The sequence below is a fragment of the Pollachius pollachius genome (genome assembly GCF_949987615.1).
Source record: "Pollachius pollachius genome assembly, chromosome: 10".
Taxonomy (NCBI): Eukaryota; Metazoa; Chordata; class Actinopteri; order Gadiformes; family Gadidae; genus Pollachius; species Pollachius pollachius.
This window is the reverse complement of record NC_136943.1, coordinates 4,666,963-4,687,776: the sequence shown is the minus strand read 5'-3', so window position 1 is coordinate 4,687,776 and position 20,814 is coordinate 4,666,963. Positions and strand designations below refer to the sequence as shown.

Sequence of the window (20,814 nt, the reverse complement as noted above, 5' to 3'; positions counted from 1 at the left end):
TATATAAAAATAAATATATATAGTATAGACATACTGGACACTAGGAATTTCCTTACCTGATTGGTAAGGCCGGACCAATCGTAGACTGATCATAGAACATATAGGATATATATATTATATATCTTTATATATTTATTATATATATAATATATATTTATAAAATAAATTGGCTTCTCAGGGTTTCCCACTGCTATCTGTAGGCGACGAGCAGCAAATCTAATGAAGGACCGTCTCTACGAAGAAGTTAACTTTCTCAATATGACGACTTCATGTCATATGCATTCAATCTGAATACAGATAGAGGTCTTATATACTATAATATAGTCTGATATAATACAACGTGATTAAAATAACACCAGCGGTCGGTCTCTGCGGAGCCGGAGCACTCCGCTCCGCGCGCTATTACCCCGTCCTGACTATTACCTCATTTTTTAATACTTAAGCTTTGCCATGCCTCTTCAAAATTGGATTTCTTTTGTAATGAATTTTTTTATCCATTATTTAGTATCTTTTTCTGCAGCTTATTAAACTTTGTGCTCTAGCAATATTTTTTATTTTTAAATAAAATCGCATTGAGTGTGTGAGTGAGTGAGTGAGTGAATGATTGAGTTAGTGTGTGAGTGATAGTGAGGAGAGGGGAGGATCTAGGTGCATGTTGGCCAGGACCCAACAAGATAGATGTCATCTCAGGAACACACAAGGATTGACAACGCCGGCACCGCCAACATCAAGGGAGCTAAACGCTGTGTGTGTGAGGTCAGGCCCTTCCTGATGGCCAAACGCTTCTCTCCATCTCCGCTTGGCACTGCATCAGTCAGACCCATTATTGAGAGGGATTTGACACGACACAAAATCATAACCACCACCTGCCGAATTCTGGTGTCCGTTTGTTTCCGTCTTTTTGGATTATCTTTTTACAGTTAACAGACGGTCGCTGCCCATTCCTCATTCAGTCTCTCTATAGCCAATCTGGGGAGCCAATCATTCTGCATTGTGCCTCTCCAGCAACTTCTCCTTCATCGTCCTTCTCCTCCTCATCCTCTCCATCCATCTCTCCTCTAAAAGCGGCGGTCCAGATAAGCAGCTGGCTGAGTGGTGGATGTGGTTGGTGCAAGGGGGGATAGGTAGATTCACTATCTTCGTCTCTCGCTCTATTGTGTAGGACCACCAAAGGATTCTTTATTGTGTGGAAGGGGCTGTTTAAGTACTTTCTGTAGATTGGAGCCTCTTTCACACTTGGTCCCCATAAAATTACTGGGATAACTTTTATGGCTCGACTGAAGAGTTTCACTAACCTGCTACCCTCTGGAATATTACCGTCTTCCCCGCTTAGACACAGGGCACAGATGGATAGCTGGGCCAAGGAACAGCCCAGCAGATGGCGGTAATGCAACGTGATGTTAACCAACGTGAACACAGAGGAGCTCCCTTATGTCGCCATCCGTCCAGTTTCCAGCCGTTCTTGTAGAAAGAAGCTGCGTCAATATTGTCATCGAATCAACTAAAAAGCATTGGCACGTAAATTCAAAGTCGCTGATTAAAATACATCACTGGAGTCGTGTGATTGTTGACAATTGATTGCAATGCTCTACATGAAAGTATCTTACTTCAGACGGATGCATCCCTTTACACGCCTCTTGCGAAGATGTTACCCCTTTCATTCAAAACGCAGCCATACCGGCAGTGCCCCGGAAATGTTACTAGGCCTTGAGCAGGCATATGAGCAGTGCTGATTTCCCGGAATATTGATCCCTGTTCGAAATGTACATACGACCCCATGCTGGAAGTGTTCCGGAATATTTCTGGGCTAGACTGCACGGTGAAAGAGGCTTAAGAGAGCAAAATGCAACATCAGCAAAGGTGTCAAAGGTGGAAAACTATAATAAAGAAACCTTGGCTGCCTTTAACTTGTCGCTATCTCGTTTTCAAAGATAAGCACCTTCTATGAGGCCATGTGGGTTAAACTCATCCTTCGCAGTTCACACAAGGCTGCCTTTTCATTTCGTATCAAACAGCCAATACAACTGACTCCTCATATCAGCCTAGTCATTTCTCTGTAGAAAATGAATTGTTAACCTTACAGGAGGGTGTGGAATTGGAGAATTGTTATCAGTGGTGCCACCTGTCATGTTTTCCGAAGATGAGTGCGGGGCTTGTCGCTGAGGAGATGGTGTTCCCGAGATAATGACACTCAAACAGGCTCCGCTCAAACAGGCTCCGCTCTCACTGATGAGTTCCCCATCCATCCTCATCCTCTCTCTCTTGAACTACTGTTCGATTCCCAAACCAAACCTCTGAAATTGCTGCTAGCTCCCCTTCAATCTCAATCTTATGATCTCGGATATTACGAAATGGTAACTTTCAGTGTTTCATTACTTTCCTGCATCGTATACATTTATGGCACTATAGTGGTATATTTATGAAATATAAATCAATAAAACAAATAATTAATAACAATAAATGGGTGCCCACAATATCAGATTGGAATGTAATTGTTAGCGCCCAAAGGTTGGCATGGAAGTTGAACATTATTAAACTTATATTGTGAACACCGCACAGACAAGACTGAGTCTGGTCTGTGGGACCTGCTTCTCCTAGCAGAGTCCCACAGGCTGCCCACCAAGGTACCACTAAAACCTGCCCCCCCCCCCCCTCTCCGTCTGTGGCTGCAGCTGAGTCAGATGGGGGGGGGGGGGGGGGGGGGGGGGGGGGGGGGGGTACTCACATCAAAGGAAGATGAGGGGCAGCGGCTGCTCATCTGGGGGTGCATGTCTCACATCAAAGTGTCAATCCCCTACACACACACACACACACACACACACACACACACACACAATTTGCCAGTATAACAAGAACACGATTAAGAAAATATGTATACTTTCTGTCAGGCTGAGAACAAGATGAGCATGTAATTAACATTGAAACTGCTTGAAAAATGAAGTGCTAAACGACCCGAACTCAAATCAACCTGGAAGTTAATGAACCATGACAACCCACCGACCGTCACAGAACTATGCTAGCACAGATCCCACCAATCCATGCCATCACAGAACCCTCCCAGACAGAAAGGCATATTGACCTTCAACAAACAGAATTACACTATACCTGCAGGCCGATTCTAGCATGACGAAATGCTACGTAAGGGTAACCAGCCATCCTTCTTCAAAGTTGAAAAAGTTCCTTGGCATCTAAAACTACTAGAAAATATAAAGACAAAAACAAGCTGGAATCAAGAACATCGCTGTAGAGGTCATCAGACAGCGCACGTGGATCCAAACAGAGGCTAGGAAGATAAACTGATGCTGGAGATTTCTGCACGCTGAAACAGCACAAGTCATTTCAAGGTTGGGTGGGCCTGTGTGTGTGTGTGTGTGTGTGTGTGTGTGTGTGTGTGTGTGTGTGTGTGTGTGTGTGTGTGTGTGTGTGTGTGTGTGTGTGGTGGAGGAGCTCAGCATATTTTTCTCCAGCCCAGATAGTGAGAGAGGCAGGAGGCAAAGCTCACTTGGGGATGAGAGAAGTGCGTCACACATGGTCATGCGTTTGAGTGTGCGTGTGCGCGTTCATGTGTGCGTCTTATAGTAGATGGAGGGCCAAAGTGTGGACTCGAGTGTAATCAACATTCCCACTGAGCACCACGCAGCCACAACCTCAGATAGAGAGACCGAGCGAGAGACAGGGAAGACGAGGACAGACTATGTGGGGAGACTGAAGGCAATGGGGAGGCTGTGTTTAATTAGACCTGCACAGGTCCGTGGGGGCGGGGCCGTCTCCGGAGAGACACCAGGTCCTCAAAGGGCAAACCGCAATTACCCCTCCACTGAGAGAGAGAGAGAGAGAGAGAGAGGGAGAGGGAGCGGGTAGAGGGACCTAGATGAAGAGAGAGGGTAAGAGAGGGAGAATATACAGAGATGGATGCATGGGGTTGTCAGGGAAGGAAAAAAACAAAAAAAAGGTGAGCGACGAAAGCGCCAAAAGCGAAAATGCAACTTTCAAAGAGTCCTACCTTAATTCTGTTAAGCGAAAATCAGCGTGCTGTTGCAGTCGTTCAGCGGTCGCCCTGGGAGGTCAATGAAAGAGCGCACCAATGGGTTTATCCCCTCATTAACGTACTTACAAGGCAGTCCGCAACAAATTGCCTCCTTCCTATGGTGCTGATTAAATACTCTGCAGACAGCCGTGGCCGGCTGACTGAACATTCAGGGTCTCAATGTGCTCCTAGTTGATGGACGGGTCAGTAGCTTTATGCCTTCCATAGCCATGGACCAATTGTCTAAGTTGAAATTAATGGATATGGATCAGCTATGACCGAGAGGGAGATACAGTGCCGGAGAGAGACTCGTATCGCCTTGAGGTCCAACTACATATTCGCCGTCCTCCCTTGCGTCTCCCTTTTGATTGCGTCTCCTTTACCCCGGGCCAGAAGTATCCATCTCCCTTCTCTTTCTCTGTTTCTCTTCAGCTCTCCATCCTTCCAGGAAGCGGCCTCCTCTATCAAGTGGACCATCTCTACCCAGGTGGAGATCTCTCTTAATGAATGCACACGTGCACACACATACAAAAACACACACACACACCGAACACACACACACACAGGCACAGGCACGCACGTCGCTAATGCACGATTTTGTATTCCCCTGCATGTCTGCATTTTGTCTGTTAAGGATTGGAGGAAACATTTGTGTAGAATCCTAATTCCCTTCTTCCATGTCCCCACACTGCCTCTCTGACCTGGCCCTCACCTGTGTCATCCACCTGATTGGCTTGTACTACTATTAACTCAGTTCACCTCAAAAGCCCCTACCAGCCCTGGTGACCAGGGAGGAGATGACAGCATGCATTGCATATCAAAGGATGGAAGCTAGTTAGAGAAGGAAGGTAAGAAAGGTAAGGTATGAAAAAGGGAAAGCGTACGGAAGGAAGGAGGAGATAAGAATTAACGGACAGAAGGAAGAAAGCAATACAGAAAAAAGAGAAACAAAAACAGAGTTTACCTTTCCACACTTTCTAGTGACACTCGTGACCGACAATCCATCGCCAGGGGAGACGGCTGACACTGTGTAGCCAATAGTACCCCCCCCCCCCCCCCCCACACACACACAAACACACACACGAAGAAGAGGAGGAGGAGGAGGAGGAGGAAGAGAAGGGTGACGGAGAGCAGGGGGCCACAGAGGGAGCAGAGAGAACAAGAACTGAGGTTGACAGGGGACCGTTGCCTTGGCAACTGGTCCTCTGGAGACAGCGCACCAATCAGTGGGGCCGACTTGTCAAGACACCCAGGGAGATTTGACCCCCCCCCCCCGCGCACACACACACACACACACACACACTGAGTCCAAGGTAAAACCTTCACACATGTTGAGCAGCTGTGAGACATGGGCACCTTAATACAGATGGAAGTCTTGTGGTCTTTAGTTCACGGCCCCTGATAGGCTCAGAGTGGTCCAATCAAAGAGCTCTTCAGAGACCAGCGGTTATCCACCCGAAACACTGTCAGAATGTGAAAGAAGTTTCATTTAAATGGGTGGAAAATGAAAGTCGAGTAGTAAGCAGTTCATCAATAGTATTGATCGCGATTGCGCTGAGAGGAATTAACAAGGGGAAGATCTTTACTGAATACTTGGATGAATTCTTAATGGGTAGGATGACTTTGGATTTGGCTTTCTTTTTCTTTCTTGATGATTGAAAAGTCAGTTCACACACCTTTTCTGACAGATGTTTATTTTATTTCAGTGTCACTTTCAATGTGACCCTATTGTTTTTTGGTGTGAGCTGCTGGTCAGACCTTCTTCTCCTTGGGGATGAATAAAGCACCCATCTTTATTGAAATCAAATCATCAAAATGGCATGGCCTTTGTCCCAAGGTTAGGAGGAAAAGAAGACGAAAACACGATGGCAGCCTACCTGAAAGCCAGTCATGGGTGACCTCATGACATCATCGGGCTTCCCAGGCCCCATTATTCACCAGTTACAGGACCAGTGAGGACAGATTTTGCCCATGACACTCGATGACAGGCAGGTCAGCGGCGTCGACTCCGGCTGACAGACTTTTTTCCAAATGGGCATCGCTTGAGATTTACCGTAATGGGGTCAGCCCTGTCTCACCAGACATCGATCACGACTCAGTGTTTGGCCTTGACAGCCACCCCGCTGCAGGTTATGATGGGAAGATGTGCAAACATGAGGATGGGTCTGAAAGTGAGTAGACAGATAGAGAGATAGAGAGCTTTTCATACGATTGGTATTTGGTCATGTGCATTTAACCGTTGCAACCACAAAAAAAAAGGTATTTATTTTACTACCCCACAGGCCATTTATTTGATTATGAGATAACGTGTGCAATTGGCCTATGATTCTCTCCCCCCCACCCCTCTCTCAGCATTATCTGCCGCCTTCATGTCTCTGGTACAGTCATGATTAGAGAAACACACGCACGCACGCACATCCAACCGTTGCCAGGCATTCACCATTTTGCTACAATCAAATCCTTGTTAGCCTACACTAATAGCCACTGGGAAACATATCTAATTAGCGTGATTGTGCGCCGCAATGCTCAGGGATGCCAGTATCTAGGGTTGAACCTCGTTAAAGGAGCAGACTTTTTGCTGTAACCATGCCTGCAAATGAGATGAGAAGGAATGTTTGGGAAATCCAATTCGATTTGATCAAATGAATCCAAACACGCCACTACCCGGAATGCGATTGCGTGAGACACAACCCAACAGAAAATACACACACTTGTTTAAAATTGATATTTAGATGCATATTAATATTGTGTATACCTAACGTTTGGATAAAGACCGTATTTACGCTCACTCACTTGAGCAAAGTGTGATGCCTGGTCCAATTAAGCGGATTAAGCCAAAGCAGCCAATTAAAACGTATTAGCTGGCTGTCTTTAGCCCCTCCCTCCTTCTTAGAGCCCCCCCCCCCCAGAGCTGTTTACCTGTCAGGGTGATGTAGAGGGAGAGCTCTGCTCGTCTCAAGAACACGAGATCGATGAATGTGTTCGAAGCAAACCGAGGATGGAATTACATGGAAAATGATACGAAGGGAAAGGAGGAAGTTCAATTAGAGAAGCGGGCAAGCTTGGCGGGGATACGAGCCCAACGGTAAACGCCACTTTATCACACTTGTTTTATGAAAGCTCGTATTTCAAACCAGGTGGAAGCAATTCATTTTCTTACCGAGTGCTCGCAGCTTGGGCGGGTCACTACTGCCCTCTAGTGTTTCGAATGAACTTGAAATTCATATTTTCCACGACATTCAAATTCAAAACGTTTTAATGTAGCAGTTCAACTTGTTGAAATAATTAGTGACGAAATATTTGGTCGTCAAATAAAGATCAAACAATTCTCCTTTCCAAGGCAAACTTGTATTTTCAATGTAGCAAATCACTTCAAAGTCACTTCATAGTCCTTCACATCGCCCTATAGGATACGATTCATCCATTAATGGGCTTTTTTTTTTACAAGGAAAATGATTAAAACATTTCAATTTTATGATTATTTTATAATGAGCACCGTAAAACTTAACAGCTTTTCACTGCAATGGTGATGCATTGGAGTGAAAAGATTTTAGTTAAATACAGCTGCACTAGCAAAGCCCAATGTTTAGTGATTGAATTGGCTCAAAGCCTAATAAAGAAATGTGTGTGGCTAAGGAAGAAAAAACTGAGTAATGACCAGTCTAAATCCTTTTTCTACAAAATCCTGAAGATAAAATAAAAAATAAATCCCCCCTCAAAATTAAGCGACCATTTAGGGATTCTTGTTTAAACCATACATTATGTGCCGAACTTTTGTAGTGCCACCATTGTATACTCCTAAGTCCTAAGTATATAATGTTTTATTTTGGTTGTTCACCATAGTTGTGGCTGTACCTTTGAAAACGGGCTGTGCAGCAGACATGTTTGTCGCCCTCTAGTGGTACCATGGCTTTATCACAGTCCCATTAAAACGTACCTATTATTTCTTTAGTTTTTACTTTCCTCCTCACTATGTCTTAGAACAATATTAAGCTACTGGTACTTGACCATGACATCACTTGTTTTAAACACTTTCAACTATTAAAAAAATGCAATCCAATATAAACGGTGAGTGAGTGAGTGCTCCCGCTAGAATCGTGTAGTCTGAACCAGCTATTAAAGGAATATATCAACGCGAATGACACCGTATATTGTTAAAATATACTATTAAATGTGGGAGGTCCTTTCCAATGTTTTATAACTGCGAGAACATTAGCTTTTCAGGATTTGGCAAATTTTACAACGGCGATACATCAAGAGGGTGGAGAGGGTGGAGGAGACAAGCTCTATGTCCTTCCTAAGAGCCTTACCTGCCAGGGCCTTCCTTTACTACACTGCAGGAGGGCTTTGTTTCATTACCCGGGAAAATGGACAAGAAAGATAAAGCAGGAGAAAGGAAGAACACATTGTCGACTTTAAGAGCAACACGGTCGATATCCCCGTAAAGGAAGACGCGGCGACTTTATGAACGATCACGAGTTTCGGATCGCTGTGAGCACACTGTGGTTTATCGCGAAGGACGTCGCTCGCGGCGAATAAACATCAAGATGTCCGTGCGTGTTTGGGTCAGCCGGTTAATGCGACCTCATACCGGTTAGGTCAGGATCAGGGAGCAGGGGTTGTACCCACTCGAAGTTTTAATTTGCTAGGTAGTTAGATCATTCAAAACTAGCTAACAAAGGAACAAAGTAGAACTGCAAGGCTGGGTTCTCCCTAATGATCCTTACTGTGTCAAAGTTGCAGCCCATATGGCTCCATGGAGCGGAGAGGTTGAGATCCCAAGGGAGAGAAATTTCTACTTTGTGGGCTCTCACCGGATGGAAGTGGGAGGAAGTAATTAAGGAAGTATTTTATATATTCACTCTGGGGTCAGTTGAGATACGTGTCACTATATATATATATATATATATATATATATATATATATATATATATATATATATATATATATATATATATATATATATATATATATATATATATATATATATATATATATATGATAACGTCGTCTTTCACTTTGTTTAGAAATTTGTGTTCTATTTCAGAGTTGCTTTATTGACAAACTGAACTGTTTGTCTGTAGAGTTGTAAGAACCTACCTACCTTTGTATCTGTTGTTCTGTTTAACTGCGTCAGGTCAGAAGTGTACTGAGAGTTTACAGGAACTAGAAGCCATTTAACAGTCAATTCAACTCTTGAGGTCAAAACTTTTATTGTGAAATGAGATGTTGATTTATCTTAACAGCAGTATCTGCACTAGTATTTCTGCTCCGCTATATTAAAATGGACCAGTCCGATTTTCTTAATTTTAATGTGCCAGGTCGTCTGGCAGCACGACAAGATCCATAGTAAAACTGACAAAAGGGGTTTTACTGGCGATTCATCGGGTTTCGTTAATCACATAACTGTCGTAACAAGAAGTGCTGCAGTCAAGCGTGTCAATAGATTGTTTTGTGAGTGCCCAATCTTGCAGAAGCTCAATCAGTTTGAAAGCTGCTGGTTGCCGTTTGCCTCCATTAAAATTCCCCATTAGCGAAATGTGTCAGTCAAATACAAAAGGGTGACATTGAATGGTGACACTGAATTCTATAAAAGAGGAGGCACTGAATCAGTGCAGTAAGCAAGTTACAAAAGAGCATGCAACCATGTTGCATTTCACGGCATAATTCAAACCTTTCATCATTGCTCATCTGGACTTGTTTGTTCAATTTGCTCATCAATCCAGTGACGGCACCAAGGAATACAAAGAAAAAGTGAGGATAAATATCAGAAATGATTGATGTTGTCTTTGGATGAGCCGCTCGTCTTCACATCTTCAGATTTGGAAACCTAATGGGGGACACACACACACACACACACACAATAGCAGACCTAGTTAAAACCGAGGCACTGTATCTCATATCTCTTATGAGAACATTTTGGTCACGTGAAGAGTGGTTTTAAAAAGTAAAGTACACATATAATAAAGAACCCAACATTCGTAGTTTACCTTATTCTTGAAAAAAAGATTCAGGACCCCCTTGGAGCGTCGGTCGGCGGTCCTGTCTGAGCCAGCGCATATGGACATGGTCTTACTGTCCCGCCTGGACCGGCTCGAGTCCACCTCTTCGGGCCCCCCCACCACCTGCAGGGACAGACCTGTGGACGAGCAGCACCCAGGGTCACCAGGGTCATATATATATATATAAAACATCTACAGTCTGGATATTTGTATATTAATTTGTGTTTAGAAGCCATGGGCGACGCGAGTTTATTATTATTCCTGGGAGATTTACTGTCTTGCTACAGGAATCGCGACAGCAACTTCCTTAAAGTAGACTCGCTTTTTCTTGCTGTTTGTCAGGCACGCACACTCGAATATAACCGTATACGCACACACGCACACAAACAGGCTCGCACACGCAGGCACGCACAGCCACACTCCATTGACCAAAACTGAATAATTCAACACAGCCAATTGAGCTGTACAGCGCTGAGCTTCAGGACCCAAACCTTAAGGCTTAGCGTCTCCTGGCCACCTCAATACAAACAAATATCAAACTCATCTTTGTTCATACATTCAAAGTTGATGTTGTTATGAGTCATCCATCAAAGTTTGTTAAAGAAAATATGGATTGCTGTGTTTGAAAATATCTACCGGAAAACATTTGCAATCACTTTAATGAAAGAAAGATTTGGGCAACCAAAGTATTATTAATCAAGAGTATATTATTAATTAGGAGTATTAATCAGACTTTCATCTCCACCTAAAGTTAATCCCAACAGAACCAGGGGCCATACAGCTGCCAAACTATTCTCCACTGTGCCCATTCAGGTTTATTTACTACCATTGCACTGCAGGGTAATGGCGCTTAACAATCGAACCGTACTGGTGGGATGTTTTTTATTAAGCAGAGGAAAGAAAACTGAAAGCTGGAAAAACAAAGATCACAGGCCATTGGTTGCAGCGAGGTCAAAATACCCAAAGTCAATTAAGTTAAGCTTCACCTTCTTTTGTTTAAAAATAGAAATTTGAAGGAGGGTGAACTGTTCCATAACCTAATTTTGCCTCCATTTTCTCCTGCAGTAAGTGATCGTTTCCTGCTATTATATATGCATGCATCTGAAAACAATTTAAAGGAGGCAATGTGGAACCACGGTGTGAGAATTGGAATGGATGGATTCACTGCTGTACGTGTGTGTGTGTGTGTGTGTGTGTGAGTGTCACCTCCAATGGCAGGCAGGGATTTGGAGTTGGCATTGGTCAGAACCATGTCGTTCACGTCGGTCAGGTTGGTGTCGCTGCGGAACTCCTGCTTCTTCGACAGCTAGAGGGCGACAGAGTTACACAAACACAGTGAATACAATTCGATTCACCGTTTTTAATCAAACACTTTTACTGCAAACCTGCTTCGACATCCTCTTCATCACCTCCTCCCCCTCCCTGCCTCCCTCCCCTTCTCCTCCTCCCTTCTCTCCTCTCCTCCTCCCCCCCTCTCCTCCTCCCTTCTCTCCTCTCCACCCCCACCCTCCCTCCCTTCCTCCTCATCCGTTTGACCTCCTCCCCCTCTCCTCTCCCTCTCCTCCCCTCCTCCCTTCTCCTCCCTCCTACCTCCCTCCTTCCTCACCCGTTTTCCGTCCAGCGTGGCAGTCCTCTCCCTCTCCTCGGTGATGAAGATCATGCTGCTCCTCTTCCTCTTCTTCTTGCTCTTCCTCAGCTTCACCTCCGCCTCCCCGGGCACCTCCTCCGTCAGGCTCAGACTGAGGCTGCCGCTGGAGCGCAGACGGACCCCCGCGGCCTCAGGGGGGGGGAAGTCCCTGATGAATGGGGGGGGGGGGGGGGGGGTCAAACGATCAATGAGGCACGCGGTGATCAATTAAGCGTGAACAATTAACAGGCAATTGAGAGGCAGTGGACGATTAAGGGAAGATCAATTAGGCAAATGCGATTAGTATTTAGTGTTCGGGCGAGATCAGTCACGGCCATGCGCTGATCACAGGGATGTAAGAACCGTGTTCCCCTGCCTGGGAAACCAAGCTTTTATTTTATTTTCTGTGCAAAACCGTTTCTGTTACTATACCAGCATTTCTGTTACTGCTGCGTAACATGACCTTTTATCTGGTATACATCATGTATATATTGTTTTGTCCAACCCCTGGCGAGGTATGGCTGACTAGGTTGTTTTGCTTCTCATTTCATGTCACGTCGCTAGTAAGAGAGTGGCCGTCGTACATGTTATGTCACTCTGAATGGTTCCGACACCACGCTAACCAATAATACGCTCAAAGTCTTAATGAGATAGAATCATGCCCAGGCAATGTATCCAACCCAATCTCTCAGCCCCTCTGTCTTCATCAGTCCCCTGTCTACCTTGGGTATCACTGGTGGTAGCCATGGCGACGATGCATGACTTCTAAAAGCATCCTAGCAACTGGCTCTGCTGCCTCTCCCCCCCCCTCCCCCCCAAAACAAAATAAATCGGGACCGGTTCAAGAGCCACTTTGTCTGAAACTGTATCGTTTGTAACTGAGTATCACTACTGTTGAAACTTCAGTGTAACTTTTTCACTGCAGTAATCTTTAATGTTTAAAATTGACTTTTTTCCCCCTCAAATCAATTCAGTCTGTGGAGGTGAGGGAGAAATGAGAGGAATCACACTTCGAGTGAAAGCGATAGCTGCACTGCATCGAGTTTGCGGGGGGAGTTTTAATCACACCTTCATCTCCAACGTACAGTTAATCCCAACAGAACCAGAGGGCATACTGTTGCTGAACTATATTCCACTTTTCCCATTCAGGTTTATTTACTATCATTGCACTTCAGCGTAATGGTGCTTTACAATTGAACTACTGCTGAGATGCTTTTTGTTTAGCGGAGGAAAGAAAGCTCAAAGCTTAGCTGGAAAAACAAAGATCACAGGCCATTGGTCGCAGGTAGAATAAAAAAAGGTTCTAATCTTAACTTTCTTCCACAGAATAATAATAATATAGCGTTGAGGGCCTGTGACCTGTTCCATAACCTCATTTAGTGTCTGCCTTCTCCCATTCTGAATGATTTTTGCCAACTGTTTTCGATCGTTATGTCTTCATTATTGCAGCTGAACACGGTTGATGCATTAGGGTGTTATTTCTATCATTTATAGAATATAATTTCTATAATTTTAATTCAATTGCTCGTCTGACGCCCCTCGTATTCACCGCTCTAATGAGGCGCCATATTAAATGAAATATAAATTCTGGGTTCAAAGGACAATACCACCAGCTGATCAAAGCCCCGAAATAATAGAACCACCAATATTATTTGTCCAAATAACTTTTTTGTCCTTTGTTGTTAAATGCTCTTCAGCAGAATTGGTTCCAGGAAGTGATCTCCACTAATGATATGGGTGAAGGCTGTCTCAGTGAAGCCAGGAGGTTCGGTACGCTGGTTGGATCTCCCAGACCAGTGAGCTTCCCCTACCTGTCCGGCTGGGTCCTGGTGGGTGTTCCGCACTCGGACCCCTGCAGGGAGCTGATGGAGATGACCGACTGACGCATGGAGCGCAGCATGGAGCGAGGCCGGCTGGACCTCCTGTCCTCAATGTCAGGCTGAGAGAGAGAGGGGGGGGGGGGGGGGGGGGGAGAGAGAGAGAGAGAGAGGGAGGGAGAGAGAGAGGGAGAGAGAGAGAGAGAGAGAGGGAGGGAGAGAGAGGGGGGGAGAGAGAGAGAGAGAGGGGGGAGAGAGAGAGAGAGAGAGGGGGGGAGAGAGATAGGGGGGGAGGGAGAGAGAGAGGGGGGGGACGAGAGAGAGAGAGAGAGAGAGAGAGAGAGGGGGGGAGAGAGAGAGAGAGAGGGGGGGGAGAGAGAGAGGGGGGGAGAGAGCGAGAGAGAGAAAGAGAGAGAGAGGGAGAGAGAGGGGGGAGAGAGAGAGAGAGAGAGAGATAGGGGGGAGAAAGGGGCTTAATGGGGCGATAAGCATTCATCTTCGTGTTATAAGAGGTTCTTGGATTGACGGGAAGGGGTAATCTTGTGTCTTAGATCTAGACAGAAAATATTTGAAATGCCTGTGCCTTTGATATTTGTTTGAGACTTTTATCTCACTTGGTAAAAAAAAGGAAAAAGTATATAAATATTTAATGGGGTTGGCAACCAACCCACAACAAAATATCAATTCCAAGAGAGAACTAAACCGGTGTTTAAGTATCTGATTGCAGATTGTCCATTCTGACAAAATAACAAAGACAGTGTTGTCTCTTTTTGGGCTGAATCTGTTCAGGGTCCCTTAGACAGCTTCACTCTGAGTCCAACTAGTTCCCTGATGAATGAATAGGGTTTGTGATAAAACAATGTTTTGATTAAATATGAATGAGGCCTTTAACCAACGTTGTCATCCAGCCATCTCCCGACACCCCCTTTGGCGGTCAGATAAAAGCCTTCGTGGCTGTCGTCAACAGACAGAGGCCATGGCTGTTATTGTTGGTTAATCCATTTCCCGCTGAGCTTCTCATGACCAGCCAACAGATGTTGTCTGCAGTCGCCCACGATTCCTCATTTCGTTTTCATCAGACGAAAATAAAGCTAACAAGAATTAGGATGTTTATCCCCAAACTGTTACAGAGTCCTCAAACCTCTTGATCGCGCCGCTTTGAATAACGAAACACAGGGTCATTATTTCCCCGGTGTAGCGGCGCTAACCGGCAGCCCTATCCCTTTCGTCCTGGTCTGCATCCCTTCGAAGGAATGTGATCACAGCCCGTGTGTTCTGAACCTCCCCTCCAGGTCGGCGCGGGTGAGAACCCAATTTAACAAGAAGAAATCAAATCGAATGAAAAAGAACTCCAAAAGTCCTTCTAATACACCTCCACCGAAAGCTCTCTGATCTCAGGGAGACACCGGGCACCGGCCTGGGGTCTGAGCCTCCGAGCCAGGGGCTCTGGAAGGGGGGGGGGGGGGGGTTTCGTCCAGGGGCCCGGTTCGTGTGTCCTCACCAGCTCTCGCACTCCGTACTGCGTCTCCACCTTCTTCCTCATCTGCTTGAAGCACTCCTCCATGCGCTCGTGGAAGGGTCGCAGGTCCTCCATCACTCTCTTGCCGTGCAGCGAGATGCCGGCGCCCAGCAGCGGGATCTGGAGAACATCACGCAGGGGTCTGACAGGTGCAGGGCCACGCCCGGCTGGGGCTCTGAGCGCTGCCGCCCACGCTGGGGTTCCAGCCCCGAGCGCTTTGCATCGGGTGGGTGGAGGCGCAGCGCGTTTAGCATGCAGTGAGCGTCTGGTTTATGCTTTAAAGAGCGCATGTGCACACCGTGCAGGAATGAAAACAAGCGTGTCAAGTCCATTATGATGATATTATGGTTGTTATTATCGATCAATGTAGCACTTTTGTAGTGAAGCGCGGTAATTAGCACGATAATGCACGATAATGTCAAAAAGTAAGACAAGACTGCCGCGAGGGTGCAGCGTGAGGAGAAGCCTGTACACGTAGCCCGTGGTTGAGTGGGTGCATGTGTGTGTGAGCGTGCGCATGTGTTAAAATGTGCACGTGTGAGTCTGTGCACGTGTGAAGTGTGCATGTGTGGGTGAGTGCGTGCACGTCTGTAATCTGCATCTTTGTGTGAGTGTGTGCGTGCATGTTGAAGTGTGTGTGTGTGTGGGCGTGAGTGTGTGCACGTGTGTGTGGGCGTGCGTTCCCCACCTGCCAGGCGATGAGGTCCTTGAGACGCAGCAGCTTGTCGCGGTCCTCTGGGTGCTGCTGCGTGAACTCCTCAGTGAAGAAGGCCTGACCACCACACACACACACACACACACAATCTGAGTTAGCTCCTCCCCCCGTTCTCCGCCGGCTCCAAGATGGCCGCCAGGCACACACACACACACCCACTCTGAGTTAGCTCCTCCCCCTGTCCTCCGCTGGCTCCAAGATGGCCGCCAGGCACACACACACACACAGAGTTAGCTCCTCCCCCTCCCCTCCCCTGGCTCAAAGATGGCCGACCTAGCGCCTTGCAGTGCTCATCTTACAAAGATGTAGCGCTCTCTGAGAGTCCAGCCTCCTGCGGTTTCCTCGCCGGTGAACCCACCGACCCGGGTCTGCAGGCCCGGCCCGGGGGGGCGGCGGCAGAGGGCGGTGGACGTAGCGCCGCGGCTCTAATGGGATTAGAGTCACCTCGAGCCGGGCCGGTGACAGGAACGCATCTCCTCTGAGGTGCTAAACGGCGTGATTTATTTCCGACGGTCGGGTCACAAATTATTCATCGAGCGGTCGCGCAAACCCGCGCACGTGCAGCGCACACAAAGTGAGAGTGTCGACCTCACTTTTCACAAGGGTTTCTGCTGCAGTGCTGGGCTGCCCTCAGCTCAAATAAATGTACAATAAATAAATTAATAATACCCGCTGTGCCCTGCTGCCAACCCCCCCCCCCCCCCCCCCACCGGAGTAATGGCTTTACAAATTGAGTCAAGTCGTGCCATTAGTTTTCTGCGTGACATCGCCCGCTATGCACAGATCCGTCTCCCTCGCAAAGCGGCATCGGGCGCATGGCTCAGAGGCACCGAGGCGCAGATGGCGTACGTGGCAAATGTGGCGAATGGCTTTTTAATGTTTCGTTTCGTTGGGGTGGCGGCGCGTCGTGGCCTCACCTTCTCGTACTTGGCGAAGCCGCCCATGACGGCGGGGTCCACGATGCCGTTGAGCAGCATGGACAGGGGGTTGATGGCCAGGCTGAGGTCCGTCTGGTACTGGTTGATCAGGGTCAGGATCTTCTCGTTGGTGGACTCCATGGTCTCGATGGCGTTCTCCAACGGGGAGAGGGTGGTCTGAGGAGGTGAGGGGGGAGAGGGTGAGGGACACAGCCAGGGGATGTGATGGAGAGGAAAGGAGGAAAGAAAGGGTTCAATAATGAAAAGATACAGATATTTTTTAAAGACGGAAAATGCAAAGAAATGGATGGAAGGAAGGAAGAAAAGAATGAAGGCAAGTAAAAAAGAACAACAAATGAAAGAAAGAAAGAAAGAAAGAAGATGGAAAGATAGAAAGAGAGAAAGTAAGTAACAGATATTTTTTATTATAAAGACAACAAAAACTCCAACAGAAAGTCAGTAAGACCGAGGTCAGAGGTCATGAGTCCAGGAGGAGTGAGAGTGAGTGGGAGAAAGACTTCCATCACAGCCAGGACTCTGAGCAGGTCATTTCCCACAGGGGCCCTTTAATTGGTTGCACTTGCTCAAAGGTCACGGGGGTTGTAGGTCAGGTAGATCACCACAGCGCTGACCTGTTTCATCTCGGTGGCCTCGAACCAGCGCAGGATCCCGGGCAGCTTGTAGATGGTGGTGAAGGTGGTGCGCTCTATCCACATGGACTATGGGCAGAGGACATCATCATCAACACTGCCACGGTGCATGAAGACCCGTCACAGGATGAACTCACATGACACGTGTGATCTGCTTTCTAGGAATTCTAGTTCCATCCCCAAAACCCGCTGAAGCATACATTTCTCAGTTCCCAGTTCTCTTAGCACTCTGGCTCTCTCTCTGGCTAACAGGCCTCCTGGCTGCGTGACACATGGCTCTGTTTTAATCTGTCCTGTCTAATAGAGACAGGAAACCCAGCAGGCCAGAACATGACTAACATTAACCCGTCTCCGGCGATGCCGAAAGGCCGGTCTTCTGCAGTGAACGCTCAAATGCTTGGTGATATCTTTGGGGGGAAAGCTGTGTTAAAGGTGAACGAACATCGACTCACAGTGTTTGACTTGGCCTCCAGTTAGTGTTATATCATTATTATCGTATTTTTTCCTCCTTGCTTTATCGTTAACAGCGAGACGTGACTTTGACTTCAAATTACATATGTACACCCAACGTGTGATGTTTCGTTACTCCGTTTCAAAATACAGTTGACCATTATATAGACTTCAGAAAAAGAATGACTTTGGAATATCCCCCTCCAAGAGTAAAACAGAAGTGTGGGATACCTAGTCACGCACGCATCCAACACACATAACAACCCATCCTATTGAATCAACAACGAATCCAATGAATCCCAACAGCAGTTGGTCTCAGTCCCATAGTCTCAGATGAACCGTGACCAGGGGAAGACTCACGCACCACAAACTCGTTGTTGGGGTCCACGGGTCCCTTCTTCACGGGCCTGGAGTATTGGAAGCGCTGCACGTAGTTGGACTTGTAGAAGCTTTGGGACGGAGACGGAGACAAACAGAGCAAGGAGTTTGACGGAGCGGATCAGATCAACGGGATTGAGGGGTTCAGAGAGAGAGAAAGCACAGTAAATCAACTGATGTGATCATAGTTGTTTTACACTATTTGAGGGGATGCTTTTCAGCCAAAGCGGCCTACAGTAAGAACTACTACATGACTTGATAGTAAATGTATATTTAAGAAGGTATTTGACTACTTAGTCATTTCGTAGCAGCTTATATTCAAAGTGACTTGGAGTGAAATCATTTGTAGCGACATGAATGTTATTGAAATAGTCCAGAGGTGGATCATATTGGGGACATTGGGCATTGAACCCGGAACCCTTCGGCGGGCACTGAGCAAACTATCCTGTAAGAATCCTAATCCGCCGATAACCATCTCATTAGGAAGAACCACCGGGACAGAGAGGTGAGCAGCAGATCCAGGTCTGCTCACCTCTCCCCAGACTATTCAATAAATACATGAGGCTGTCATGTGTGTTGCTGACGTCTGAACCCAGAGGCCCAGAAGGCCCAGAGGCGCGGTACTGACTTGATGATCTGATCAGGGAGGGCTTGTTCTTCAGGCGGGGGGGCATCTCCAGGACGGGCTGCACCGTGAAGCACTGCAGGTCTGGAGACGCGTGTCAGGAACACCAACATGGACCCGAGCCTGACAACATCCGCTTTAATCCCCGGCTCTGAGCGGCAAAAGGCAGCCAAGTGAGAGCCATTCCCTCGTGTGTGTGTGTGTATGTGTGTGCGTGTGGTGTGTGTGTGTGTGTGTATGTCTGTGTTGTGTGTGTGTGTTGTGTGTGTGTGTGTGTGTGTGTGTGTGTCTGTGTTGTTATTCTCAGTTTCTGTTCCCTGTTGCCATGATTTGTTTTGCGTGGGTTTGTGTGAAATGTGGAAATGTAATTATTGACTGCTAGTGGCAAATGTGTTAAAACATGCTATTATTTCCGGTCAGGCCTTTATAGAAAGTAAACCCTGAAATAAGGGCTTCGAATCGGTCACACTGAGAATATCATCCGAGTGTCCATCAGATATCGGACCACAGAGGTGCATTTAACTGGACCCAGGGTCCAAATGCTGAGTTAACCTGAATGCACCTCAGTGGTCAGGTGTGTGATGGATTCTCAGATTGTTAAATAAAAAATATATTTTCTGGTCAAATGCCATTGAAATCAAATGCGAAGGGGACTTTTTGATTGAGCTTAATAAATGGATTTGTAGCGCCCGCACCAAACACGCAGTGTCAGACGAGAATAGCGGTGGTCACACCTGTCACAGTTTCATATTCTCCAGTAAACCGACGTTGAGAAGATGGATGTCCGACTGACCTCACTTTGGTGCTGAAACCAAGGCTCTATTCATGCTGGATAATTGACATGCTTGTTTACAATGAGTTTTAACAAAGGTTTCGGCGATACGATCCTTCCTACTAGAGTTTGATGACATTACGTCAACACCAACCGTGAACTAGAGAACATAGCACAAGTTTGAGAACGCATTCATTAAAATTTCCCGCTTTCCCCAAAATAATTTACTTTGGGAAGAGGGATTGGAATATGTGGAGAAACCTCGGGATTTCACTTCATTTCCCTTCAGTGTGTGTGTCTGCGTGCGTGCATGCCAGTGTGTGCGTGTGTGTGTGTGTGTGCGTCGTTTGTGGATGTGCGTGCGCGCCCGTATGCGTAAGGATACACTGCAGGGGAGAGTCCCAGATGTCATCCCCCGGCATGGTGGTGGTGTTGAGGCGCAGGGCGCTGGGGAACTGGCTCATCAGCTCGTTCTGGAAGTCCTCCCTGCGTTCGTACTCCTTGCCCCTGTGGATGAACACCTTGTTCTGCACCCAGCGGGGGGAACATACCGAGACGGTTAGCTGCTGTGTTCACGTTCGTTTCCTTCAGTTTCTCCCAGCCCGGGTAGCTTCAGCTGTTTGGGTGATTACACTCTTTACAAGGAATAAGATAGGACTCGCAGATTCTAATAAAGATAATCATGGTGCACACAATGTGATCCAATGCAGAGCAGAGAGCGTTAAACGACACGGTCAATCCAAACGATAGCGCTGGCTCGAAGAAGCAGGGATCGATCGCAACGAAATGCTCCTCTTGGTTCTCTACCACACCAACCCACCCCCTGCCCAGGCCTTCTGCAATCCATATGGCACATTGGTCCGAAGCATTGCAGCCATTTGGGATAATCAACCACCATTAATACCCACAGCCGCGTGGCCAACACCGGCTGCTGGGAACCGCGGACGCCATACGCTGGGACCAAGTGGTTATTGATGCTGTGAGTGACGTTCCAGTTTGCTGTAATGAGTCTCCAGGCTGAGAAAGCTGGTATCAGCGACCGGCAGCAACAACAACATTAATATGCAGGCCCTGGTTGGCTGCTCTAGATGATTGTGGGGGCCACATTTGGAACAGATTGTGGGAATGAGTAGCGCGGCTGCGCGTGTTTGCGTGTTGTGATCACAGCGCTTCCTGGTAATTTGCGTATGAATTATGCATTTTATCTAGTTAGGCATGTTCAGCATGAGAAATTAATTCTGTGTAATATGGAAAACAGATCTGTGACGCATTTTACAGTAAAACGTCTATACAATTTATGGTAAGTTTTATGCAT

At 46.8% G+C, this 20,814-nt stretch overlaps 1 protein-coding gene across 1 annotated transcript in view; it reads right to left on the bottom strand.

Annotated features, from left to right (window-relative positions):
• Positions 1–9,223: 9,223 nt before the first annotated feature.
• Positions 9,224–20,814, bottom strand: part of dock2 (dedicator of cytokinesis 2) — a 121,761-nt gene continuing 110,170 nt past the window's right edge. The window contains 13 exon segments of the mRNA XM_079744731.1: positions 9,224–9,857; positions 10,018–10,166; positions 11,236–11,335; positions 11,636–11,825; positions 13,468–13,595; positions 14,975–15,112; positions 15,681–15,764; positions 16,625–16,801; positions 17,257–17,343; positions 18,089–18,173; positions 18,731–18,749; positions 18,752–18,811; positions 19,885–20,026. Of these exon segments, the coding sequence (XP_079600857.1) occupies positions 9,795–9,857; positions 10,018–10,166; positions 11,236–11,335; positions 11,636–11,825; positions 13,468–13,595; positions 14,975–15,112; positions 15,681–15,764; positions 16,625–16,801; positions 17,257–17,343; positions 18,089–18,173; positions 18,731–18,749; positions 18,752–18,811; positions 19,885–20,026 (1,422 nt within the window). The 3' untranslated portion in view covers positions 9,224–9,794.